Source organism: Rhinolophus sinicus, chromosome 1 (genome assembly GCF_057876585.1).
Source record: "Rhinolophus sinicus isolate RSI-liver-muscle chromosome 1, RSI-T2T, whole genome shotgun sequence".
NCBI lineage: Eukaryota > Metazoa > Chordata > Mammalia > Chiroptera > Rhinolophidae > Rhinolophus > Rhinolophus sinicus.
The window spans coordinates 8170325-8195658 of NC_142501.1; the positions used below are offsets into that span (position 1 = coordinate 8170325).

At 43.9% G+C, this 25334-nt stretch overlaps 1 protein-coding gene across 1 annotated transcript in view; it reads right to left on the reverse strand.

Annotated features, from left to right (window-relative positions):
* Positions 1-25334, reverse strand: part of MEI1 (meiotic double-stranded break formation protein 1) — a 61971-nt gene that overhangs the window by 22626 nt on the left and 14011 nt on the right. Inside the window, exons 12-20 of the mRNA XM_019734445.3 lie at positions 22017-22131; positions 21064-21152; positions 19907-20048; positions 18202-18313; positions 14703-14763; positions 13213-13310; positions 12027-12195; positions 7815-7962; positions 3282-3557 (exon numbers count right to left, since the gene is read on the reverse strand). Coding sequence (XP_019590004.3) covers positions 3282-3557; positions 7815-7962; positions 12027-12195; positions 13213-13310; positions 14703-14763; positions 18202-18313; positions 19907-20048; positions 21064-21152; positions 22017-22131 — 1210 coding nt within the window. The remainder of the gene's footprint in view (positions 1-3281; positions 3558-7814; positions 7963-12026; positions 12196-13212; positions 13311-14702; positions 14764-18201; positions 18314-19906; positions 20049-21063; positions 21153-22016; positions 22132-25334) is intronic.

Consider the following 25334-nt stretch of genomic DNA (forward strand, 5'->3'; position numbering starts at 1 on the left):
GGGTTCATTTCTCTCTTGTTCTGAGAGTTAGCTCAGTTTACTGGAAAGAACATTAGACAGAGTAAAAATCTAGGTTTTATCTCAACTCTTGTGACCTTGGGCAAATCTCTCTCAATCTATTTCCTCATCTGTTTAAAAAGAAAAAATAGGGCCGGACTGGTGGCTCAGGTGGTTGGAGTGCCTCCGGTGGTGATTGGCTCTAACACTGAGATTGTGAACAGCTCTCCCTGGAGCTGGGCTGCCATGAGCAGCCGGAAGTCGTTGTGAGCTGTCGCGGGCTGCTGTGTGCTGCCCTGGGCTACCGTGTGCTGCTGTGAGTGGCAGACTGGCGACCGGCGACCGACGTCCTTAGCCGGGGAAGCGCAAGGCTCATAACACCAGCCTGGGCCAGGGAGCTGTGTCCTACACAACTAGACTGAGAAACAACGTTTTGAACCGGAGTGGGCGATGGGGTAGAAGAAGGGAAAAAAGAACAAATAGTGAGGTACCATCATTAGTATGTCTCTCAGAGGATCTGAGTTCTTTTTTTTTTTTTTTTTTTGAGAGAGAGACTTGGATCTGTCAGACCCCTAATTCAATGGGTCAGCAAATAAAGTAACTACTCTGTGTGAGGAACTGACCCTGAACATTTCATCTGGCACAGAAAATCAATATCTTAGCTGTTCATTGATACTCTTCCTGGTGTCCCACCTTGCCTTCCTCCCCCGTGCACTAATGCTTTATTTTTAATCCATTCCTTGTTTTTTCCAAGGAAGCCAAAGCATGAATGTGGTCCCTATCAAGCCAACACATGCGTGACCTCACAAGATGCCAAATCTCAGGGATGGGAAGTAAAAATGAAGCAGGAGCCCAGCTGTGACCCCTGTAATAGGAGTCCTGCGACTTGAGCTCAGAATGCCTCTGGGATGCCCTGTCCACCCCCTGCCACCTCCCTCCCTTCCGTCCTGGCTTCTTACCCGGTAGCACATACTTAATGCCCATATGCTTGCTAATTACAAACTCTATCGCTCAGCATTCTGCCCAGGTTACTGCCCTCACCGTTCCCTGATCACTGACTGACACCACCAAAGCGTTACAATGCTAGCGGGAGGCTTCATGAAGAACAGACCTCCGGACCATCACGCAGTCTCTGGGAGAACGCCCTGATTTTCCCTTGAATACCCTAAGCGGGTTTGAGAATGCTGGAGGTGTTAACCTGCTGCCTTCTCAGACCGCCAGTGCGCTGGTAATAAACGCTTGTTCTGTCCCCCAACTCCTATGTCGGTCTATTGGCTGAGCGGCACAGGCAGCATGAGCTCCAGACTCAGTTGCCTTCCGGTTTCAAACATGTAGGTCTGAGCGAGGAGTGTGTGCATGTGTGTGAGTGTGGACAGATACAGGTACCTAAGGATGTGAGCTGTGTAACATGCAGGTGTTTCCACCACAATCACTCCTACAAAGCCAGGGAATCCTGTTTGTTGATGGTAAGAACATCATAGGAATCCCATGGTCACGGGCTGTGTCACTCTTCTGGACTAGGAAGGGGCCAAGTAGGTGAACTGGCATTGGAGGCAGTGGTTCTAAACCAAGTGCTTCTGTGCTGATGTGCTGAAGTTTGGGACCTGCCACTAATTGCTTACTAAATACAAAGTGTCAAATGTACAATTAACTTTTTTAAACATATGAATTACAACAGTTACCTCTATAATAATATTGAAACTGGAGGCCAACCCAGACTGGGGTTCGTGCTGCCTGCGCCGCTCAGCCAATAATAGACCGACACAGGAGTTGGGTCACAGAATAAGCGTTTATTATCAGAGCACCAGTGGTCTGAGAAGGCAGCGGGTTAATGTCAGGCACGGCCGGAGGAATGAGTCGCGAGAGACCAAAATTGGTCTATTAGAATTTATTTGGCATGTTTGAACTGCGGGAGGTCAGGCTAGAAAAGACCATAACCTCTCTGAGCAAAAAGGGGTATGGAGTTTTACAGGAGGGGGTAACCAAGGTTGTTCCCCCTCAATGCTCCAGGGGGGTTTCGTTGCATTGTCTCTAGCAACCAAGGTTTCGGACATGACCAAGCCCTCCGGGCTCCACACCCTGGCCGCTAGGCCTCTGTCCAGTCTGCCCAGGCCGGCCTAGGCCCTGATCACAAGCCCCTAGGAAACAAAGTACAAAGCAAGACAGGACAAGATGGTTTCTACATTCCAGCCAGCTCTTCTAGGCCTAAGGCAAACACAAGCCGGCAGGTACAAGGTACAAAGCAAGACAAGGCAGCTTTGAAGATAAGAAGGTTCCTGTTCCTGGCCTAAGGATGGCCTAACATTTAACACCTCCAAAAACTGCCTTGACATTCTCAGCTTGGGTGTTTAAGGGAAAATCTGGGCGTTCCTCCAGAGGCTATATGACGGTTCCGTGGATCTGCAAGGAGCCTTCCCTCTGGCCAAGTGACTCTCTGGTGGAGTCAGCAACCCAGGAACAACATGGGAGAGAATGCTAGACCACCATAGATTGTGATCAATAAGCCTAAGGGAATTAATGATACATTTCAGGGTAATTTTCTAAAACAGGGAACTGGGTGGGACATGGGACATTCCGAGCTCAAGCCCAGGGGGATGAGCTATCCTTAAGCTATAGGTCAAGGAAAGGCCAGGTCAGGATATTGGAAGGCCTCTATTACAGGCCGGGCCAGCCCTGCCTCAATATCACTCATTAATTCGCTCTCAGTGTGCATTCTTGAATGAAAGAAAAAAGGTGGAGTTAAAGTCAGTGTGTTAGAAACTGCAGACAACAGGCAGCCTCTCATCTAACTGATATACCTGATAGGAATTATAGGGATGTGTTACTTCATAAAAAAGCATTGGGGTTTCTAACAATGCCTAAGGGAGGGAGTTGCACAGGTACCACTCATCGGGTTAGTCATGGCAGAAAAGGGGCCGAGTCCCTCTGCAATCAGACATCTCCATCCTCATGCCCTAGGGTTCTCTTCGAGGTTCTTAGCAGAATCTGCTTGCAGAAGACAGAGAGGTGAGAGGGGATGGTGAATGAGATCAGCATTTCATAGTCATATCCCCTGGGCAATGGAGGGGCACGTATCTCTCAGTGAGCAGACCTCCATCAGACTTAGGACAGGGTATATATTTACAGAAACCCACCAGCCAGAAGGACCTCTTACTCACACGGAAACAGCATTAAGTCCAGAGGGGGGCAGAAGCAGCGACTGGTGCCTCCTGACCGCAATAAAACAGCTCCGAGAGAGAGGGCCCACCATCGCTAAATGTGGAAATGAGCAAGTGGTCACCTACCAGCAAAATAAGCAGGATGCTGGGGCTGCTTCTGATTATGTGGAACAGGGCTGCTAAGCTGGCAGGAAGCATGGGCTGCCCAGCAGAGGGGACGTCATCCAGCTCCTCATAGCTGCTCTCTTCCCGGGAGAACCAAAGTTCCAGGACACGGTGCCCAAACCTGCTCATTAGCTCTGGATGCAGCAGGAAGAGCCTGAGCAGCAGAGGGTGGTGGGTGTAGATGACATGCAGATCGGGGATGCCCTCTAGGAATTTTCTGATGGCACTGACCACAGGCTGGAGGGAAAGAAAGAAACGGGCTAAATACAGCTTGCAGAAGACCCAAGAGAGCCTGACAAACAGCCAAGACGTGACTGGGAAAACCTGTACTGGCATCTCAGTACTCCAGGACACCATCACAGGCTCAGCCCAGGGCCCTCCTGTGAGAAGAAACGCTCACTGTGCTTACTTCATGACAGTGGTGCGCTTCTGGGGATGATTTTGCTCCCCAGGGACATTCGGAAATATTTAGCTATTTTGGATGGTCTTGACTGGGGGAGTGCTACTGGCATCTAGTGGGAGGGAGCAGGGATGCCACTAAATACCCTACAAAACACAGGACAGCCTCCCGCAGGAAAGAATTATGCCACCAAAACATTAATGATACCAAGGCTGAGAAACCCAGCTCTGTAACGACACTCTCCACAGTGTGTTGTAATTGTCAGCATATGTGCCTCCCTCCCACACCAGATCTGAGCTGCTGGAGGGCAGGGACTTTGGCTGATTAATCTGTGCACCTGGCATAGGGCCTGGCACAGACAAGGCGAAAGGTGTGTTGAATCATTTATTAACCCTCAAATCCTCTCTCTTCCCACTGCACATATTAAAAAGTTCAAATTCCTTAGTATGGTATTGTAAGAGTTTTATAATTTATAGTTTGGGCCCTTTCATTTAGGTCTTTGACCCATTTTGGGCTAATTTTTTTGTATAATATGAGGTAGGGGTCCAACTTCATTCTTTTGCATGTGGAGTGTCGAGTTGTTCCAGCACCATTTGTTAAAAAGATTCTTCTTTCCCTATTGAATGTCTAATATCCTCATCGAAAATCAACTGACCATAAATATGTAGGTTTATTTTTGGACTCAGTTCTAGTTCATTGATCTAAATGTCTATCCTTATTCCAAAACCACACTGTCATGATTACTGTAGCTTTGTAGTAAGTTTTGAAATCAAGAAGTGTGAGTACTCTATCTTTGGTCTTCTTTCTCAAGATTGTTTTAGCTATTTTGGGTCCCTTGCATTTCCATATGAATTTTAGAATCAGCTCATCCATTTCTGGAAAAACAAAAAAGAGGCATCTGGGATTTTGATCGGGATTGTGTTGAATCTACAGATCAATTTGGGGAGTACTGCCATCGGAACAGTATTATGTCTTCTTTTCCTTTCCAGTTTTATTGAGATAGAATTGACATATAACATTGTGTAAAATTATGGTGTACAATATAAGGATTTGATGTATGTATACAACTGTGAAATGATTAACACAGCAAGTTAAGTCTATCAGCTCACAGTTACAAATTGTTTTCCTTGTGATGACAACTTTTAAAATGTACTCTCTTAGCAACTTTCAATTATACAAATTTTGTTAGCTATAGCCATTGTGTTGTACATTACATCCCCAAAACTTACTTATCTTGTAACTGCCTATTAAGTCTTGTTTCATGAACATAGAAGAATGTCTTTCTATTTATTTAGGTCTTCTTTAATTTCTTTCAATGATGTTTTGTAATTTTCAGTGTATAAGTCCTTGCACTTCTTTTGTAAATTTTTTCCTATGTATATTATTTGCTGATGCTATTGTAAATGGAATTGTTTTCTTTCTTTTTTTTAACTTTTTAAAAAATTTATTTTAAGTGTGTTTTTCCAGGACCCATCAGCTCAAAGTCAAGTAGCTGTTTCAATCTAGTTGTGGAAGGCACAGTTCACAGTGACCCATGTGGGGATCGAACCGGCAAACTTGTTGTTAAGAGCACCATGATTTAACCAACTGAGCTAACCAGCCACCCCTGGAATTGTTTTCTCAATTTCATTTTCGAGCATTTTATTGAAAACATAAGGGTACCTTTCTGGCTTCTCTCCACTGTCTCCCATGACTTAGCAAAGGCACACTAAACTAGGCTTCCTTCCTTGAATGTATAGACTGGGCAACTTCCCACTTCTATATCTTAAGTCTTGCTGTCCTCACAACCTGAAAATTCTCCTTTCTCAGTCTCCTCCAGGAAGCCTCCCCTGACAACTAGCAAATACAGTCTCTCTCTCCCCATGTGCTTTCGTAGCTCGTGGCCAGTCCTTCAGGACCCAGGAGAGCACTCATTGCTGTTGTTGCCTGCCTAATGGGAGATTTCCTTTTTTGTCTCTCCTGGCAAACCGGTGCTCCCTGAGGGCAGAGAACATGTTTGATTCACCTCAACCCTGTCCGGGCCCCACGTGACACTTGGCACATATCAAGTGGTCAATCCATATTGGTTGAGTTGCTAAAATGTTGAGAAGCAAGTTAAAACAAAATCATGTGCTTATTTATCTGAGAAGTTTTCAAGGGCTTAGGAAATGCTGATCAAACTGGACAGAAGTTACTAAAAAGGAAGAGCTTCCAGGAATAGGTAAGGCCTGATACTCTGAAATGTCCAAGCCCCCAGAGACACCCACACTCTAACTATTGGGGATCCTCATACTAGAAAGCTCACACTCTATCAAAGAATACTAGGGCTATACGAAAAGGACTCAGGAACTACCATGAATAAGCTCCCACTGGCCAAAGGTAGAACAGTTTGAGCCTCAGAAGTATAATAACTTCAGTGGATTGAAACATATCAAATATTTTTAAATCCATGAGTTCGTAACAATACTAAAAAATCTCCTTGGTCACCTTTGGAGAATGCTAGGCAACCAACTCATTTTTTTTTTTTGAAAACTGGTAATTAAAGAGAAAGAATCAAACATTCAACCTATGCTTCCTATACAATCTACCATTTATAGTATCCAAATAGTTGATGGGGGAAGTTTCTTTTTATACAAGTATTCCAGTTAATAACAAAGAGAGAATGACAGAATTAGGATATTATTATTTTGCAATCCCTAATGAATTAATGGATCAAGGCAATGATCACCAATGGCTGTTAATACCACAAAAAGAGAGACAATGGGACATTGTATACCTACGTCTATCTTACTTGAAAACATACACACTTCCACTATACCCTCCTGCTTCCATTCCAATTAAACCAGGTCCACATTTGCCTCAACAGTAACTAAAAAGAGGCAAAATTAATAGTCAGTGAAGGAAGAGTATCCTCAGGTTGAGGCTGAAGGGTCCACATCTAAGAAATAGAAGCAATCGTCAATGAAAAATGAGAGATTCCATGATGAATCAAACACAGTCCTTGATCCTCAAGAGTTTACAAAGAAGCGAGAGAAAACGTGTACACACACAACCACCATAAAAGTGATCTGATTAACAATGATCTGGGTCCCAGCAACCCACTTTGTTGGACAAACTGTTACCAGAAGGAAATATCTCACACTTCTCTCATCCTGCACAAACCAGAGTTGATACTAAGAAAAGAGCATTGGGAGTTGGTCAAATCTGATTGGCATCCTGGGTCCCCCACCAATTAACCGTGTGACCTAGAGAAAGTGATTTTAACTCATGTCTCAATTTTTTTTATCTGTAAAATGGAAATAATCATCTCTGTCTCCCAGGACTGTTGAGAGAATTAGCTAAATGGTGTAGGCTCTGTAGGTGTCAGCACCCTACCCCCTTCAACTCCCCCAACTCTCCCTCCCTCTCTCTCTCTCTCCCCTACCCGCTCTGCCACCCCCCTTCTCTATATACCAGGGGTGCCAAAAAAATGTACACAACTTAAGAGATATTATCTATGTATTACTTTTTGAAGTGCGTAGTATGACATTCGCACAAAACATGGCATTAATCAAATGAATGGTAGCGTCATTCATTGTATTACAATTTTTTCCCCTACCTCCCCCCCCCAACTCCGGTTCAAGCCGTTGTTTCTCAGTCTAGTTGTGTAGGACACAGCTCCCTGGCCCATGCTGGTGTTGGTGTTATGAGCCTTGTGCTCCCCTGGCTGAGGCAGTCGGTCGCGGGTCGGCTGCTCACGGCAGCTCTCTCTGGCTGCTGGCCGCTCACGATGGCTGCCGGCCACTCATGCTGGCCATTGGCCATTCACGCCAACCTCTGGCTGCTCACCGCAGCCCAGTTCCAGGGAGAGATGTTGTTCGCAATCTTAGCTATAGAGGGCGCAGCTCACTGGCCCATGTGGGAATCGAACCAGTGACCTTGAAGTTAGGAGCTTGGCGCTCCAACCACCTGAGCCACCGGGCCAGCCCATGTATTACAATTTTAATACAGTTTTTTCCCTCTCTTAAAATGTGTATACATTTTTTGGCACCCTCTGTATATAACACTATGGTCTCCCAAGGAACCCTAATGTAAAGAAGTGGAGGAGGAGGGGCCCCAGGCTTTCTGGCTCATACCTCGTCTAGCACATCGTCTTTGTCCTGGCAGACTGCAAGCAGATAGATGGAGGCTCTGAATACGGTCAGAGGAGGGTGCTCACCTTGGTCCTGCAGAGACAGGAGGAAGCTTTGCACAGCCACAAATAACTCTGCCTCTGAGACAAACCTGTGGACCAAAGAGGTCTGAGTGAGAAAGGCTGAGATGGCTGTCCAGCCTTGCCACATCCTCCTTGCCATTGTCATTTTGCCCCGGCATATCCACAGCCTAATGACACTTTGCACAAAGAGCGTGCCATATATACTTACAAAGCATTATCACATGCACAGCACATGCTTCTGTGCTTTGTGCAAGGCTCTGTTAGGGACCAGAGACTCATCATTCACACCTAGAAAGGGAACCGTCACCCAGCAGGACCAGCACTGTTAAAAAGAAGGATGCTACTTCTGCAGTAAGAGGCCCTGTGCTGACCAGTCCACCTCTCTCTTCTTGTATTTATCAGTAAATATCTGTGTGTTCAATGGGCTAGTTTCTGGGGGAGGGAGACCTCTATGCACGTACATACAAGGGAGGTGGGGGTAAGAAGGGGACAGACTTTACTACATATCCTTTCATACCTTTTGAATTTTTTACCATGGGTATGTCTCACCTATCATATTAAGTACCAAAAAAATTTTTTTTAAATGGGCAACACTAAATGCAATGTGGTATCCTGGATTGTTTCTAGAACAGAAAAAGGACAGTAGAAGAAAAACTGGTGAACTCTAAATAAAGTTCAGTTAATAGTATTGTACCCTCACATATTTGGTCGAATGATTTTCAACAAGGGTGCCGGGAAAACTGAGTATCACATGCAAAAGAATGAAGTTGGACAGTTATCTAACACAACATAAAAAAATTAACCCCAAATGGATCCAGATCTAAAACTATAAAACTCTTGGGGAAAAAAAAAAAAAAACACATTGGATTTGGCAACAATTTCTTGGATATGACACCAAACACACAGGCAACAAAAGAAAAAATATACAAATTGGACTTTGTGAAAGTTTTAAAATTTTGTGCATCAAAAGACACTATCAACAGTGTAAAAAGGCAATACACAGAATGGGAGAAATTATTTGCAAAGCATATATCTAAAAAGGAATTAATATCCAGAATATATAGAAAACTCCTAAACCTCAATAATAAAAAATGTCAATCTGATTAAAAAACGGGCAAAGAACTTGAACAGACATTTCTCCAAAAAGGACACACAAATGGCCAATGAACACGTGAAAAGATGCTCAGCATCACCAGTCATTAGAGAAATGCAAACTGAAACTGTGAGATGGACACCTTCACGTCCATTCGGATGGCTCCGATCAGAAAAACAGAAAATAACAAGTGTTGGCGACGATGTGGCAAAATTGGAACCCTTGTGCACTGTTGGTGAGGATGCAAAATGGTACAGCTGCTGTGGAAAACAGCATGGTATTTCCTCAAAAACTTAAAAATAAAACTACTAGATGATCTAGCAATTCCATTTCTGGTTATAGATCCTAATGAACTTGAAGCAGGGTCTCAAAGAGGCATCTGTACACTCATGTCCATAGCAGCATTATTTACAATACCTAAAAGGTGGAAGCGACCCAAGTGCCCATCGACAGTAGAAGTTATAAGCAAAATGCGGTATATGCATGCAATGGAATATTTATTATGCAGCCTTAAAAAAGGAAAGAAATTCTGATATATGTTACAGCATGGATGAACCTTGGGAACATTGTGCTAAGTGAAATATGCCAGTCATAAAAGACAAATACTGTATGATCCCACCTATATGAAGTTCTTAATGTAGTCAAAATCAGGGATAGAAAGTAGAAAAGTGGTTGCCAGGGCCTGGAGACAGGGGGGAATGGAGAGTTATGTTTAACAGGTATAGAATTTCAGTTTTGCACAATGAAAGAGTTCTGGAGGTAGATGGTGGTGATAGTAGCACAATATTATGACTGTATTTAATACTACTGAACTGTACATTAAAAATGGCTAATGTGGTAAATATTACGTTCGTGTATTTTACTGCATTAATACAATTAGAAGAAATAATAACGTACCAATGTTTGTGTCTTAGTTTGATAAATGTACCATAGTTAGTATTAGGAGAAAATGGGTAAAGAGTATAAGGGAATCTCTGTATTCTTTGCTACTTTTCTGTAAATCTGAAATTACTCCAAAATAAACTGTCTATTTAGAAAGTAAAATTCAATAGCCATAATATAAATATTATGTTACCAAAATAATTCAGCTATCAAAAGAATAAGATAGACTTATTAATACATGTACTAACATGGAAAGCTGTCCAAGGTATAAGTTAACCAGCAAGTTAAAAATCTTACATAATACCCCATTCTGTATATTTTTTAAAAGGAGCATTTATGTGTTTGTTAATGCACAGACGAGTTCACAGAAGGTACCTAACAGTAGCTAACTCTGGCAGGTGTATAGAGAAGTATTTTAACTTTGTACCCAACCATTTTACTTGAATTTTTACAATATTCATGATTTTAAAAATAAGAAAAAACTTTTAAAGAATCACATGAGTCAAGTGATTTTCAATGAGGGTGTCAAGACAATTCAATGGGGGAAGAATAGTCTTTTCAACAAGTGGTGCTGGAACATCTGTATAAGCCACAAGCAAAAAAAATGAAGTTGGACCCCTGCTTCATACCATACATAAAAATTAACTCAAAATGAATCATAATCTATAGGTAAGAGCTAAAATTATAAAAGAAAAGAACTGTAGAAGAAAATACTGGAGTAAATCTTCATGATCTTGGTTTAGAAATGGTTTCTTAGAATCAACACCAAAAGCAAAAATGACAAAAGAAAAAATAGACAACTTTAATCAAAATTAAATTTTGATTTCATCAAAATAAAAAACTTTTGTGCAAACAAAAACAAAACTTTTGTGCTTCAAAGGACACCATCTTGAAAGTGAAAGGACAACCAACAGAAAGAGAGAACGAAATTGTGAATTATACAACTGATAAGGGACTTGTACCTATAACATATAAAGAACTCTCACAACTCAACAATAAAAGACAACTGAGTTAAAAAAAAAATGGGTGAAAGATCTGAATTTCTCCAAGAAGATATACAAATGGTCAATAACGATGGTCAACATGAACCACAATGCAAAAACCACTTCACACTCACTAGGATGGCTATAATCAAAATGCTAGAAAATAACAAATGTTGCCAAGGACATGGAACCCTCAAATATTGCTGGTGGGATTGTACAATGGTGCAATCCTATGAAAATCATTTGGAAGTTCCTCAAAAAGTTAAACACAGTGCTACCATATGACTCCTCAGTTCTACTCCTGGTACATACAGAAAAGAATTAGAAAATAAGTAAACAAATACATGCGCACACATCTTCACAGCGTCACTATTCACAATAGCCAAAGGTAGAAACAGCCCAAATACCCATCAATGGGTAAATGAACAAACAAATGGTAGAATATACATACATACAATGGCATATTATTCAGCCATAAAACAGAATGAAGTAGTGATATATGCTACAAACATTATGCTAGCTGGATGAATCTCAAAAAGAAGGAGGTCAGAAAAGGTCACATATCATATGATTCCATCTATAGGAAATATTCAGAATAAATAAATCCACAGAGACAGAATACAGAATGCTGGTTGCCAGGAGCTGAGCAGAAGAATGAACGGGAAGTGGTTGCTTAATGGGTAGGAGGCTTTACTTTGGAAGGATGGAAATGTTTGGAACCAGACAGGGGTGGTGGTCGCACAACATTTGAATATACTAAATGCACTGAATTGTTCACTTCAAAGTGCTTAATTTTATGTTATGTGAATTTTACCTCAATAAATCATTTTTTAAAGCTTAAGGAAGAACAGTCCTTTGACTTAGAAATTTTATTAAATTGTAAAGTAATTCTTAAAACCAAAGTAAATGACCGAAATTATTGTTTTCTGTGCACAAACAACACGCTCAAGGATACAAAGGAACCCTCCTTAGCATTCTAGACCTCTGTCTCAGCACTGCCCCCCTCCAGGATGTGAGCCCCTCGGTAATACGACCCATTTCTCACTTCTCTCTGAGTCCCCAGTGCCCCTCACCAGGCTTGGAGAGGATGCCTCTGTAAATATTTACAGAGCTGAAATGGGCTACAGACGTGGGTCCCAGAACCCAGTGCCAGCCACCAGCTCTGAGCACAGACCTGTCCTCGTGCACGTAGGCCAGGTAGAAGAGGAGCAGGACGCAGTACTGCCTCTGGCGAGCAGCTCCCTCCACATACTGGCAATCCGACAGGAAGGCAAGGCTTTCAGGGCTTCTGCTGCTTACGTGGGGCAGCCCGTGCTGCAGGAGTTCAGACACTGCAGAGAGTTCTGGGGAGGACACAAGTGGGAGGAAGCCACACAGAGAACACAGGAGAGCAGGTAATGAGCACATGAGTATCTACTTCATGAAGAATGCCGCACAGGGTAGCAGGGGTACATGCAGGGTCAAAGGAACTCAGAATCCCCTCTTCCTTGATGCAGCGTTTAGCCTATCAGGAGAGACTAAGGGTAACACGAGGAAGGACACGGATTCATTCATTCATTTAGCCAATGTTCACTGAGTGGCTACTCTGGGCCAGGCTGTGAGACACTGGTCCTACCTCCAGGAGCTGGCAGCTGGTGGGGAAAAAACAGATAAAGACAAGATAATTGCAGGACATGTGATCAATGCCATGTTCAAATGCGGAAGAGGGAGTGCCTCATGCCTCCTGGAGTGGGGAGAGGAACCTCAAAGACAGGGAACTGTGGAGGCTGAGCAGAAAACAAGCAGAGAAGGAAGGGAAGAGAATCCTGGGAAAAGGAAGCAAGGTGTTCAGAGGCCCAGAGGCGTAAGAGGACGTCGTGTTTATGGGGCGGCAAGGACTTCAGTGTGACTGGAGCTCCAGTGAATAGACGTGGAGTGTCAGGAGGTGCGAGTGGAACTGTGCGATGTAATGTGTAGCTAGACTGCGCAACACCTTGAATGCTGAGTAAATAATTTGGATTTTATCCTGAGAGCAAGATGAAAGAAAAGGTATTTTAACACTAAAGTGTATGAAAGAAAAGGACCTCAGAGCTGAAAATTTGAATAAAGGAATTGGGCTTGATGCGCTTTAGGGTCCTTTTCTCAACCCTTAGAGTCTAGGGGTCCAGGAGCCTTGGATTCCATCATTTTCTGATTATTACCTCACCTCCCTAAAAATCAGCCTATTGGTCCATCATTCCATGATTCCATGGCTCTTCTGGGCAGCTTTACGCAAAGGGATCTTATTACTGGACTGACTCACTACCCAGCCAGTCAACAAGGCATCCAGACTCTACAAGACCAGCACGGATTTCATGAGTGGTCACACGGCAGCATCTTACCTTCTTGGGAAGGTGGTTCTGTCTTCTCTGGAGCTGAGAGGAGGCTGGTGCACAAGGAGTAGAGGAAACTGGAACATGCCTGGTTTAGGCCTGAGTGACTTTGAGGGAGAAAAGAAAGAGAGAACAAGAGAGGACATTGCTACTTTGACCAGGACATTATCCCCACCACGTACTGGGGCTCCACTGCTTTGTGCCAGAGCCCAGTGAAATTCTAACCGTGGCCCTGGTAGAGGAGGTCCAGAGGTAGCTGTGAAAAGTAAACATGGAACCTGCTGCCCACAGCTGTACCTTAGACACTCAGCCCATATAGGTATTCACTAAAAATTTGCTGAAAAAATATATCAAGGAGGGCTACTAAGTACCAATTTAACAACACACACAAACAAAAAAGTAGGCATTGGCCAGGAAAGGGCTGGGGAGTACTAGAAAGAGAGGAAGCTTTGAACCCAAGATGGGTACTCAAGGAGAACTACAAACATCCAAAATTGTGACTTTGAATCCAGACGGATCCCTATATTTTCTCTCTGTTTTTTTTGTTGTTTTTTTTTTTAAAGATTTTATTGGGGAAGGAGAACAGGACTTTATCGGGGAACAGTGTGTACTTCCAGGCCTTTTTTTTTTTTCCAAGTCAAGTTGTCCTTTCAATCTTAGTTCAGCTTCAAGTTGTCCTTTCAGTCTTAGTTGTGGAGGGCGCAGCTCAGCTCCAGGTCCAGTTGCCGTTTTCTAGTTGCCGTTTTCTAGTTGTAGGGGGCACAGCCCACCATCCCTTGCGGAACTCGAGGGATTGAACCGGCAACCTGTGGTTGAGAGCCCACTGGCCCATGTGGGAATCGAACTGGCAGCCTTCGGAGTTAGGAGCATGGAGCTCTAACCGCCTGAGCCACCGGGCCAGCCCCTAAATTTTCTCTTGAACATTGGGTATTCTATTCAGAAATATGGAAGGAGAGTTAGATACTGCACTGCAGTCACTTTGCCGGCTATAGGTAGTAATAAATGGAACCTGCCAAGTAAATGCAGAGACAGGTGGCAAATCATAAATGGGAAGGTAGAGAGAAGGCTGCTCTAGAAACAAACAAGACAGACTGAGGCAGCAACCTCTCTACTTTGAACAAGAGAGTGTCTCCTCTGGAATTGCTGGGTTGGTGGCAACTAGAGCTTGACTGTCTTGATAAACACTGCATTTCTTATCCTCTGAGGACCTTAGTTTCTCTATTTGTAAAATGAGAGGTTAGACAAATGACCTCTATGAACCTCCCAGTTTTGATGTGATAGGTACCCATCCCATTATCACATGGAATGAGAGCCTTACCAGAATCAGATTAAACCAAAGTTATATAGAAGCAAGTCCAGCTCATACTACCAGTGGCTGAGTAATTCCGACACTGTGTCAATCCCCCCCACACACCCCGGTCACCATCAGAATATCCACTTGTCTAGTCAAGAAGGACGCTGGCTCCTTGGTCACTAATTTTGCCTGGGACCATACATACCTTGGGCCACTGCAGAACCTGGCCTTCAACTCCAGAGTTAGTCGTATGAAGGATGAGGCAGCTTGGGAAAAGTGGGAAGAAAGCAGAGAGCGGTTGAAACCAGACTTGTTACAGAGATTCCCAAGTGATACCAGAGATTCTGGGTGGTACCAAAGAGTACTAGTTTTGGAGTCATGCAGACCTGGGTTCAAATTTTGCTCCATCACTATCTAGTAGTGTGACTCTGGAACACTAATTTAACCTCTCTGAAAATCAGTTTCAATACTTATCCCTCACAGGTTGTTGTGAAGCTGAGATAAAGGCAGGATTTCAAACAAGGACAACAGTAAGAGATCCCACCGCACCAGTTCCAGTGTCGGGGAGAATCTATTTTATCCTGGGGCTGAAGTATATGGCAAGGAATTCATCCCTTAGAGTTTCACAGCCATTTTCTGGTACAGCAGTTTAACATATGACTCCCCGAGGGAGGGGGCGCCGAGCTCGCCCACTAGAAGGGCTCCTCGGGGTCCAGTCTCTCAGGAACCCAGAGTTTCTCCACCCCGAATCCAGCCCTCTGCCCCACTCTTGGCTCACAGGGCCTGCTTCCCTCTTCTCTCTTGCAGGTTGGACCCCTGAGCCTGCTCTATCTGGCTCCATGCTGCAGAGATCTCCCCATACACAGCCTTTCTCCACCACTGTCCCCCAGAGATCTACACTTCTGAAGTTGCACCCATCCAGCTCACCAAGACAAGATAGCCTTGGCTCTTGAAGTACGGCAGGCAGGAATAGTGGATGAAAGGAAGAAAAGAAGTGTGTCAGCTGTCACAATGACTAAACGGGTGAGTCATTCAGGAAACCTACTTGTTATCTCATTTATTATCACCTTGTTATCTCCTTGTTATTCTCATTATTATCAGTATGTTCTGAGGACATTGGAGATAACAAAATTAATTTGCCCAATGTCAATAAACAAGTAAGAGACAAGGAAGAATGCCAACCCACTGTGCTAACAACAAAGGTCCTGCTTTTTTCCCTCTTCAACACAGCCTCCCACCCCCTCCTGCAAGCTCCCACTCACTGGATACCTGGAATTGCTTCCTAAGGGTTTCCTGGGCTCTGTTGTTTTCCCGGAGAGAACAAAGATCCCTCCAAACTGTGACAAGGGACCTCCCTGGGATGACCCAGATCATCAATCAGAAACTCCCTCAAAATCCCAAATCAAAATTACAACTACAGAAAGCATGCCCTTGTCTCCCCAGTTCTGGATCCTGGGCCCTCTCCTTCCCAAAAACCTTGCTCTGCTGATTACCCAAGAGTCTCCCTACTGCTGCATCCTATCAGCTGCTAATCAGATTAAGCGTTTCCAGTCTTAGGAGGTAGGAAAGCCTTTCCTAACTCCACGTCCCCCCATTACACCCTTATCTCTCCCCTCCGCTCACACAAACTTGTCAAGCGTTGTCTGTCTCGTCCCTGCTGCCTCACCTCACGCTCACTCTTCAGCTCCCTGCAGCCTGAATTCCACCCCAACCGCTCTGCAGAAACTGCTCTGCCCAGGTCACCAACAGCCTCCGTGATGCCAAGTAAATGGGTGTTTTTCCAGTCCTCATCTTGACTTCTGGGATGCACCTGACACCCTACCACTCCCTAATCTACAAAGCTCTCTTTCCTCAGCTTCCCTAATGTCATACTCTTCCGTTTTCCTTCCTACTTCTCCAGCTGTTCCTTACCACGCTCCTTCTGACCATTAAATGTTGCTCTTATTTTGTCTTGGTCCCTTTGATCACCTCATTTTACACACTCACCCTTGAGGAATCTCACCTGCTCCCTACTAGACAGTCAGCCCCACGAGGACAGGGGTCTGTTCTGTCCACTGCTACAACCTCAGCCCTAGGACAGTGCCTTTCATGTCGTAGGTGCCCAACAAGTATTTGTTGAATGAATGAAAGGCTGGATGCTCACAAATTTATATCTAAAGACCAGCTCACGACTTTATATCTGAAGACCAGATCTCTCCCCTGACATCAGACAGACACATAGTCAGTTACCTACCTAACGTCTCTACCAGGACATCTCAGAGGCATCTCACACTCACCCTGACCCAAACTGATCACACCCTCTCCTGCCTTCCCAAGTCTGATTTTCCTCCAGCGAGTCTCCTCTCAATAAAAAACACCACCACCCACCTGGATGGCAGCCAGAAGCCAAAGCATTACCCCCAACTGCTCCCTCTCCCTCATACCCTACATCCACTGTCCCATGCCCCCAACACTACCTTAGTACCTACCACCCCCCTGAATTAATGCAATGTTGCCTCCCTTTAACTCATGGCCCACCCTGCTCCAAGAAGGAACTTTCTAAAACAGAAATCTGAGCATGTCACTCCCCTTTTTTAGAACTCAGAACTCCTAGGATAAAGTCCAAATTTCTCACATGACCAACAGGGTCCTACATGACTGAGCCCTGACCACCTTTTCAAGGCAGACCTTTCACTGCCTGCTAAGTGACAGGGATAAAAGAAAAGACATTAAGTAATAATGATAAGAGGCAAGCATAGCACAGAGGTTAAGAAGGCAGCCTCTAGAGGCAGATCGCCGGAGTTTGCATCCCGGGCATATCACTTCCAGTGTAACCTTGGACAAGTCATTCAACCTCTCCTGAGCTCCAGTGTGCTCATCAGTACAATGAGAAGAACCACAATACATACTTTCTGGGCTTTTTCTGAGAACTAAATGAATTAATACATGTAAAACAGTTAAAACAGTACCTTACACACATTAAGAACAATAAATGTCAGTCAGTATTAGTTAGCAATGATTACCACCTTTCTCTACCCCTTTCTGCACTTGGCTAGTCCCACTGCCCATTCTCACCATTACAACCACTTTCTAAGGAAGAAAAAGGAGGCTGGCTCTGGTTCCTGGGCTTATTATGCAGATCAGGCTATTTATTGGGTGAAAACTGGAGAAGTGGAAAAGGAGGGTTTACATCTGAGAGAGAAAAAAGGAGTAATGAGGGAAGAGAATACACAGATGCAAGAAGGCCCAGAGAAGGCTAACGGAGTCAATAGCCACTTGGGTTCAATTTTAAGAAGGCATTTCCCTGTATAGTTAGATAGCAGCTTTCACACAGAGGGCTACCACTCCCCTAAAGGCATGCGAAAGTATGTGGGGACACTTTTCAGTTGTCACAATGACTGGAGGTACCTCCAGCATTCAGTGCTCAGGAGTCAGAGGTCTGAGGGAATATGGAGCATGACAGCAATGCGGGAAGAGGTGTGTGTTGGGGGCTCTGAACTAGCACCTCCCTGACACTCAGAGAAGCACCAACAAACTTGAGAACTGCCCTTCAGGACTTTGCTTTCTGGATGATATTCCCTCCCACTCAGCCCTGGGCCGAGCATGGACGTTGATTCTGAACAAATACGTAAGCTTCCCATCCGCAGGTTATGCTCTTTGAGTACCTGAGCAGCTGCCTGAGACGCCTGCCTCTCCTCCAACTTCCACACTTGCTGGCTACCTACCGAGCTTCTTGGAGAACTTCTCCTTCATGTGGGGAACGATGACCAAAAGGCTGTGTAGAATTGAGAAGAACACTTCCATCAAGGCTGGGTGAGTGGCCTGCTCCAAGTGCCTCTGCAAAGAACCAGGAGGGAGAACACAGTCCGCCAGGACTGAGCCTCTGAAGAAAAATCATCAGCAAAACTGGCTTCAAATCTGGAACAGTAGACTAAACCCTTTCATTTGAAGGGCACAAGAAAAGCTAGGGAACCTGAAGTCACAAGCCTACCTCCAAGGCTTACATCCGCCACTTAATAAAGTGTGTAAGATACTTTACCTTCCTGGGCCTCTGCATCAGAGAGTAAAATGGGGATAACAAGTCCTAGCTCCCAGACACAAATGAGATCTGCTGTGTAAGAAGTACTTCTTGAACGATGATGCAGGGTGACACTCGTGTCTATTACTACAGCCGTAGTAATAATACAGTTTACAAACCACCTTCACATTTATTTTTCATGTGATCTTTGAACAGAGTCATGACGCAGCCTGATGCAGCAGACAGAGCTCTGAATTGAGAGAAACTTGGGCTCTAGTCAAGCACTGCACAAAGAGCTATGTGCCCCTGGGTCAGTCCCCCGTCCCCTCTCAGTGTCTCAGTTCCCTATCTGTAAATAGCTGGCGTCTCAGAGACATGGTTCTTAAAGATATCTTTCCTTTCATTTTTAAACCATTTTTCTAAAAATAGAAAATACCTGCTCATTAAAGAAAATATGTAAAATACGGAAAAGCAGAAAGCAAGAATAATAATTCCATGATCTAATTCTAGATCTAGCTCTAAAGCTTTACAAGTCCAGAAGGAAGGCAGAGCAGATGAGGACTCCAATGTGAATTGCTCCAGTGTTACTGTCCGTGTGTGCCCGTCAGGGCTGCAAACATGGCTCCTGACAGTTCCACACCCGAAGTCCCTGGAATGCTGGCTGACAGACTTCCTCAAGGAAAAGGGGTCTCTCCTGTCAGAACCAGAGCCTGCCTCCCTGCTGCCACCTACTGTTCCCAGGTGCCTGTCCCAACCAACAGGGACTCTTCACAGGCTCACAGGATGTTCAAACCTCAAACACGACAGGACTCCCTCAAGGTCAGCTGAACAGTCAACAGCTCTGGACCCAGACCTTCCTACCATCTCCATCTCAAGTCAGCTCAAAAGGAAGCCCTTCCGGACCAGGTCTCTCTGCAGAGTGGCCATTCTCATTTTACAGGACACATATACGTGTTCCTTAGTGAAGCCTGGATCACAGACATTCACCACTGCTCTTGACTATACAGAAGGACAATGGGTTCAAATCTCAGCACCGTCATGCACTTGCTTTATAACATAGGATACGACAACCTCATCTTTAAATTGGGGAAATTGCAGCACCCATCTCACGGGATCATTGGGATGACCAAATTGGGTAATGCATGTAAGGTACTTATCACTCCATAAACACTACCTATTTATTACTTTATTATTACTGCTTTCTACTTTTTCTTAAGAGGCATCTATTAGTTTTATAGTGAAACACTACACTTTATTTTTAAAACCAAAGGAAAAGTGGCTGCAAGAACAACCCTGTTGAAACCCTCAGAAGGTCCAGTTGAGGGATCATTCCTTGCATCTCTAGGCCTGGCTCACTGTTACATTCTTCTCCTTCCCAACCTTCATTCTGTCCATGGCTCAGGGGAACCCACCATCACCATGGGGATACAAATGGAGTCACAGGCACTGAGAAGAAATTCTGAGAAGGCCTCCAAGGTGTCTTCCTTCTCGGCACTGGGAGCTGTGAAGGGATTCTCCTGGGCTGAAGGCTCGTTCTGGAATTCCACAGCCAACCTGAGAAATCAAAGTGTGAGAGTATATCCACTACTACCTATGTAACATAAAGGTTAGAAGCATCCTCCTAGAGCAGGGGTGCCCAAACTGCGGCCCGCGGGCCAACTGTGGCCCGCTTCCCATTGTTAATTGCCCTCAGCAAATTCCAAAAATATATTTAGTTTACTTAAATAAACCAGGTGAGGCAATATGTACTTCACCTCGAGTGAGTGGCCCGGCTGTTTGTGTATTTTACCGCATGTGGTCCTTGGTGAAAACCGTTGAAAAAAGTTTGGACACCCCTGTCCTAGAGGGATGCCTGAGCTCAGGGTCCAGGGAAAGTGTCCCTCTCAGCAGATCGGGAGAAAATTCAAGAGGCCTCAATGAGGGAGAGCCTGGCCTGGTCCCTGGGTACCTCTCTGGCGTGGTGCTCCCCACGCCCTCTCCCATAACACATGACCTTTCCATTCTACTACAGGTACTTCCCTGAAGTACATACCATCCCATTTGCTGTTTCTCATCTCCTTGTCTTTACATATGCTGTTCTCTCTACCTGGAGTGCCTTCAGAGGATTTGTGACAACCTAATGAATTCCACATATATACACGAAACAGTCTCTTCTCCAAGAGACTGTGAGCTTCCTGTGGGCAAGAGCTAATCTGACTTATCTTTCTACTTCCACTACTAGGCAGCACCAGACCTGACACACCGTAGACACAGGAAATATGGTTAATGTGAACTGAATTAACCCAACAAGCATTCAGTGGCCCCTCCAGGGCTAGGTCATTTGGGAAGAGGAGCAAAGCTGAGTGAGACACAACCTTGTTGCAGTCACACAAACTTCACCAGAAGAGGACCTTTAGAGAACTCCCACTCTAGCTACCCGTCCTCAAAGCCCCTCCTGCCCCCCAAAGTCCTCTCACTATGCAGCGAAGCATCAGAAATCAAGTGTTGCTTCTAGAACTTCATCCTTTGTCTGATTCCTTTCCACCCCCACCCACCATACTTCTATTTCAGACCACAGAGGGCCCTTCACCTGCAGGCGTTTCTAAATCCCTCCAGAGTGTTCAGGAGAAACTTTCCCCTTCGAAGGATGTCCCTCTCCACATCTCTGGAAGCATGGCCCTGAGGTGAGAAGGAGAGAGGGGAACGTATTGGTTAAGTACCTACTGTGTCCAGTCTGCGCATGGAGGACCACAGACCACTTCCTCTCACACTGGAGCCTGGCATTCCCATATACCTAGTACTTTCCAGGGGATCTTGGTTATAGCCTCACAAATCTAGCCATATAATAGCACCTTTAAAAAAGGTGGAAGGGGGAACATTAACCGTCTGTCTCCCTGTGAACCACAGGACTGGCTCTTATTCTATTATGTGCAGAAAGCTGTCACAGGCTGGTGGACATTAGCCTAACTGGCTATAATGCCCATATGAGTTGCTTCAAAACACACAAAAATCCCCACCCCATGATGTGTGAAGAACTTAGTTTCCAAAAGTAACCTTGAAAGACATAATCAGCATTGACATTAACAGTATCTTTCCTGATATTTTAAGTCCATGGACCATTACAAGTCAACAATTACAACACACTGCACACTGGTCATATTCTTTCTAAGATTCTTATTAGTGATTCTAGCCTTAAATAATTTTGTGAGCATATTTACCACACCTGCTTGGATAACATAAAAGACAAAGTATATAGTAGGCTCGGGTACAAACACCCTGGGATCTACTCTCCAAAATCAGGTACTTGCTAGTTTTACACCTTAGAGAAAAATTATTTCACCGTTGTGGCTTCAGTTTCCCAATTTGTAAAAATGAAGACAGAAATTATTGAGCATCACAGCTCCACAGTTATGGGGAAAAAACAACATCTCCTTGTAGGTATGCGGTAGGCACGAGAAAAAGCTATAAAGCGGCGTACAAAGGTAAGGCAATTATCTTCTAAAAACCCATTAGAGCGGAATCTCCAGACTGCAGTGCACTAACCAGGGACCTCCTGCTCAGTGGGGTCTGGGAAAAATCGGCACACCGGTCCAGCATGGCTTCGAGTAAGGCCCGCAGTTCCCTGTACTGCACAGGTGGAGCACTCTGGTGGTCCTTCCTGCATCCAGAGAAACAAAGGCAGGCTTAGGGCGAGACAGGGTACTCCAAGACACCCTCAGGTTCTCGGGCAATGGGGGGATGTGGTTGATCAGAGCCTGGTCAGGTCCAGCATCTGCTCTAATAAAAATCCTTGCTCCAACACCTCCCAGGCTGCACGAATGTTTGTGAATATCCTCATCCTCTCTAACCCTGTTTCCTCATCTATTAAACTGGAGTTAGTAGTCCTCTCTTCATAGAATTTTCTAAGACCAAATTAGGTGATATATGCCAAGCACCTAGCACAATGCTTACTAGATAGTAAGTCCTTATAAATGACAGTTATGACTCTTACTATTGTTATTAAGCATACAGGGTTTTCTCACTGAGAAGGGCCTCCTGGTGAAAGGAGTACTAGCTAGAGCTGAAGGTGCATCAAGAGATGTATATGGCCACTGTGTTCAAATAAGTGATGAGCAGTCTTCTTGGGGAAGAGAGATGAAATTTGCTCTGTTACCTTGAGGAGGAATAACTGGATCAATAGGTAAATGTTATCAGGACCCAGATTTTATTTCTATAGGAAAGAACTTTCTAAGAGTCAAAACACTAGAGGTAGAGGGGACTACCTAGGAAGGAGTAAGCTCCCTATTCTTGGAGATTATAAGCAGACTGGAAACTACTTTTTGGAGGTTCAATCATTTAAGTGTGGGATAAATGTGGAAAATAACACTGAGGGTCCATTGGAACCCTCATATTCTATGGACTCAGAGGAGGCGAGTCACTGACTAGTTTGTGAGTTCTAAGAAGCCAGGGACTAGTTCCATATTTTCACTTTACCTAAACATAGCTAGATGAATTGTAAATTGAGGCTAAATAAAAAAGATGTTAAATAAATGAATGACTACTTGACAGGGTATTAGGTAGCTGTACTGGTTTCCTAGGGATGCTGTAATAAATTATCACAAACTACATGGCTTTAAAAAGCTAGAAATGTATTCTCCTGCAGCCTGGGGGCGAGAAGTCTGAAATCAAGGCGTTGGCTCCCTGTAAAGGCGCAAGGGAAGAATCCTGTCCTGCCTCAGCTTCTGGTGGTTGCCAGAAATCCTTGTCATTGTTTGGTTTGTAGTTGCAGCCTTCCAATTTCTGCTTCTGTCTTCACATGGCCATCTTCCCTCTGTGTGTATCTGTGTCGCTCTGTGTCCAAATCCTCCTCCCCTTATAAGGACAGCAGTCATTGGAGTTAGGAGCCCACACTGTATGACCTCATCTTAACTCACTTTAGAGGGATGCTATTAACCCAGTGCGGTAAGTAAGGAGAAACCTATGTTAACGCTCATCACTGGGCCTCTTTTGAACATTGAGAATAATCTGTTGGGCCTTCTAACAGGCACTCAGTATACAGTTAAGACTCGATTTCCCCTTTCCTTCTTCATTTCTGGAAGCTCTAAGTTTCTTTTCTATACTGATTAATCAGTCAAGCCCTGGTTCCACCACTTTTAAATTCTTTTCAATAATTCTTGTTGCTCATTCCTTGTTCCAGTTCTGCTTTCTAGAGACCCTTTGAACCACTCCACCTCAGAGGGACCACCTCAGTAAACATTCTGGGAAATTAAAGGCAAAAGTAAAATAGTCTAAGGATTAATAACCAGCCCCCTACCCAACACTCTCCACAATTCTGACCCAACCAGCTTTCCGGCTTCATCATGTACTATTCCCCTTCACACAACTCTACCCTCAGAAATCCCTAAACTTTCCCATCAACATGTTTTGGCTAATCCTGGTCCTTCCACAAATCTAAGTCTCTCTCATCCCTCACAGCACAGCTCAAATACCACCTCCCGCCTGAAAGGTGCTACCAGCTCCCATGACACCGACCTCCTGGCAGACTTCCAGCTCTGCATGGGCACCTCTGATTGACACCACTCCTGCTCTATACCTTAGTTACCCTGTTGGTTTACTCATCTCACCCTCACTAGGATTCATGTTCCAGATTTAGATTCAAATCCAAGAAAAGACAAAGGGAGAAAAGAAACAGATGGAAGTTATTGCAATGTAAATATTATTTTTTGTTTCAATTTTTAGAACCAACCTAGAGTCAAACCACAAAGATTTAACTATGGTTTAAAAAGAGACTATAAATATTAACAACATTTACAATGTAAAGTTAAAGCTGACTGACACTGAGAAGTAGAAGATAGGGAGGAGAGAGGAAATGAAGAGTTGGGGTGTTAATATGCTCAGCTAACCAAGTGGGGAGTCAAGCAATATTGCTTCAAGTTGAGGGAACAAGAAATACAAGTTCTAAGTATATTATTTAAAGGTTTGAAGACATAAAATATTAGCTAGCAAAAATGTCAAGGAAATGTAGAGAAGACAAAAATGTGAATAAATCTTGGTCTTTCTTACTGGCAAATCAATAAATAATGTCCTAAATCGACAAATAAAGAAACAACATTATAAGAATATTATTTAGATTTAAGGAAACAATCCCCAGAACTAAAACCAAAATGAGTTAAAATTAGTTTCCTGTAGGAAGTAGGGACAGGGGACTATTTCATTATAAACCTCCTGCATATTTTATTTTTTATTTTTTTGAATATACTACTTTGTTAGTTTTTTAAAGTGAAAACATGGAAACAAAACAAAGGTTACTATATAAATAAATCCGGGTTTCCTCCATTTTTTTTTTTCCAAGATATCCAGCATCTTGCTAAGGACTAATTTCCTATCTTGACCCTAGGATCTTAGTTTAACATCATTCATATACTATCTATGAGACGCAAGGCACATAGCACTGAAAAAACTAATATGGTCCCTGATCTCTTGGATATTATATTACAGTTGTGGGGGGGGACAAAAAAACAAATAAATAAATAAGAACTATCAAGTGGTTAGCAGGTGCTATCACAGCCTAATGGGTCCGTTAGGGAAGGACGCTCTGAATGAGACCTAAATGATGGGAAGAAGCCAGTCATGCAAAGATTTAAGGGAAGAGTATTTTAGGCAGAAAGAACAATTAGTAGAAAGGAAGGTGAAGGAAAGTCTAGACTAAAACAAAAGACTGAGAAAAAAATTACATCCATGAAATAAATACAGAATAAAATGTTATTAAAAATGTAGCAGGAGGGGGGTGGTAGATGAGGGTAAAAGGGATCAAATATACGGTGATGGAAGGAGAACTGACTCTGGTGGTGAACACACAATGTGATATATAGATGATGTAAT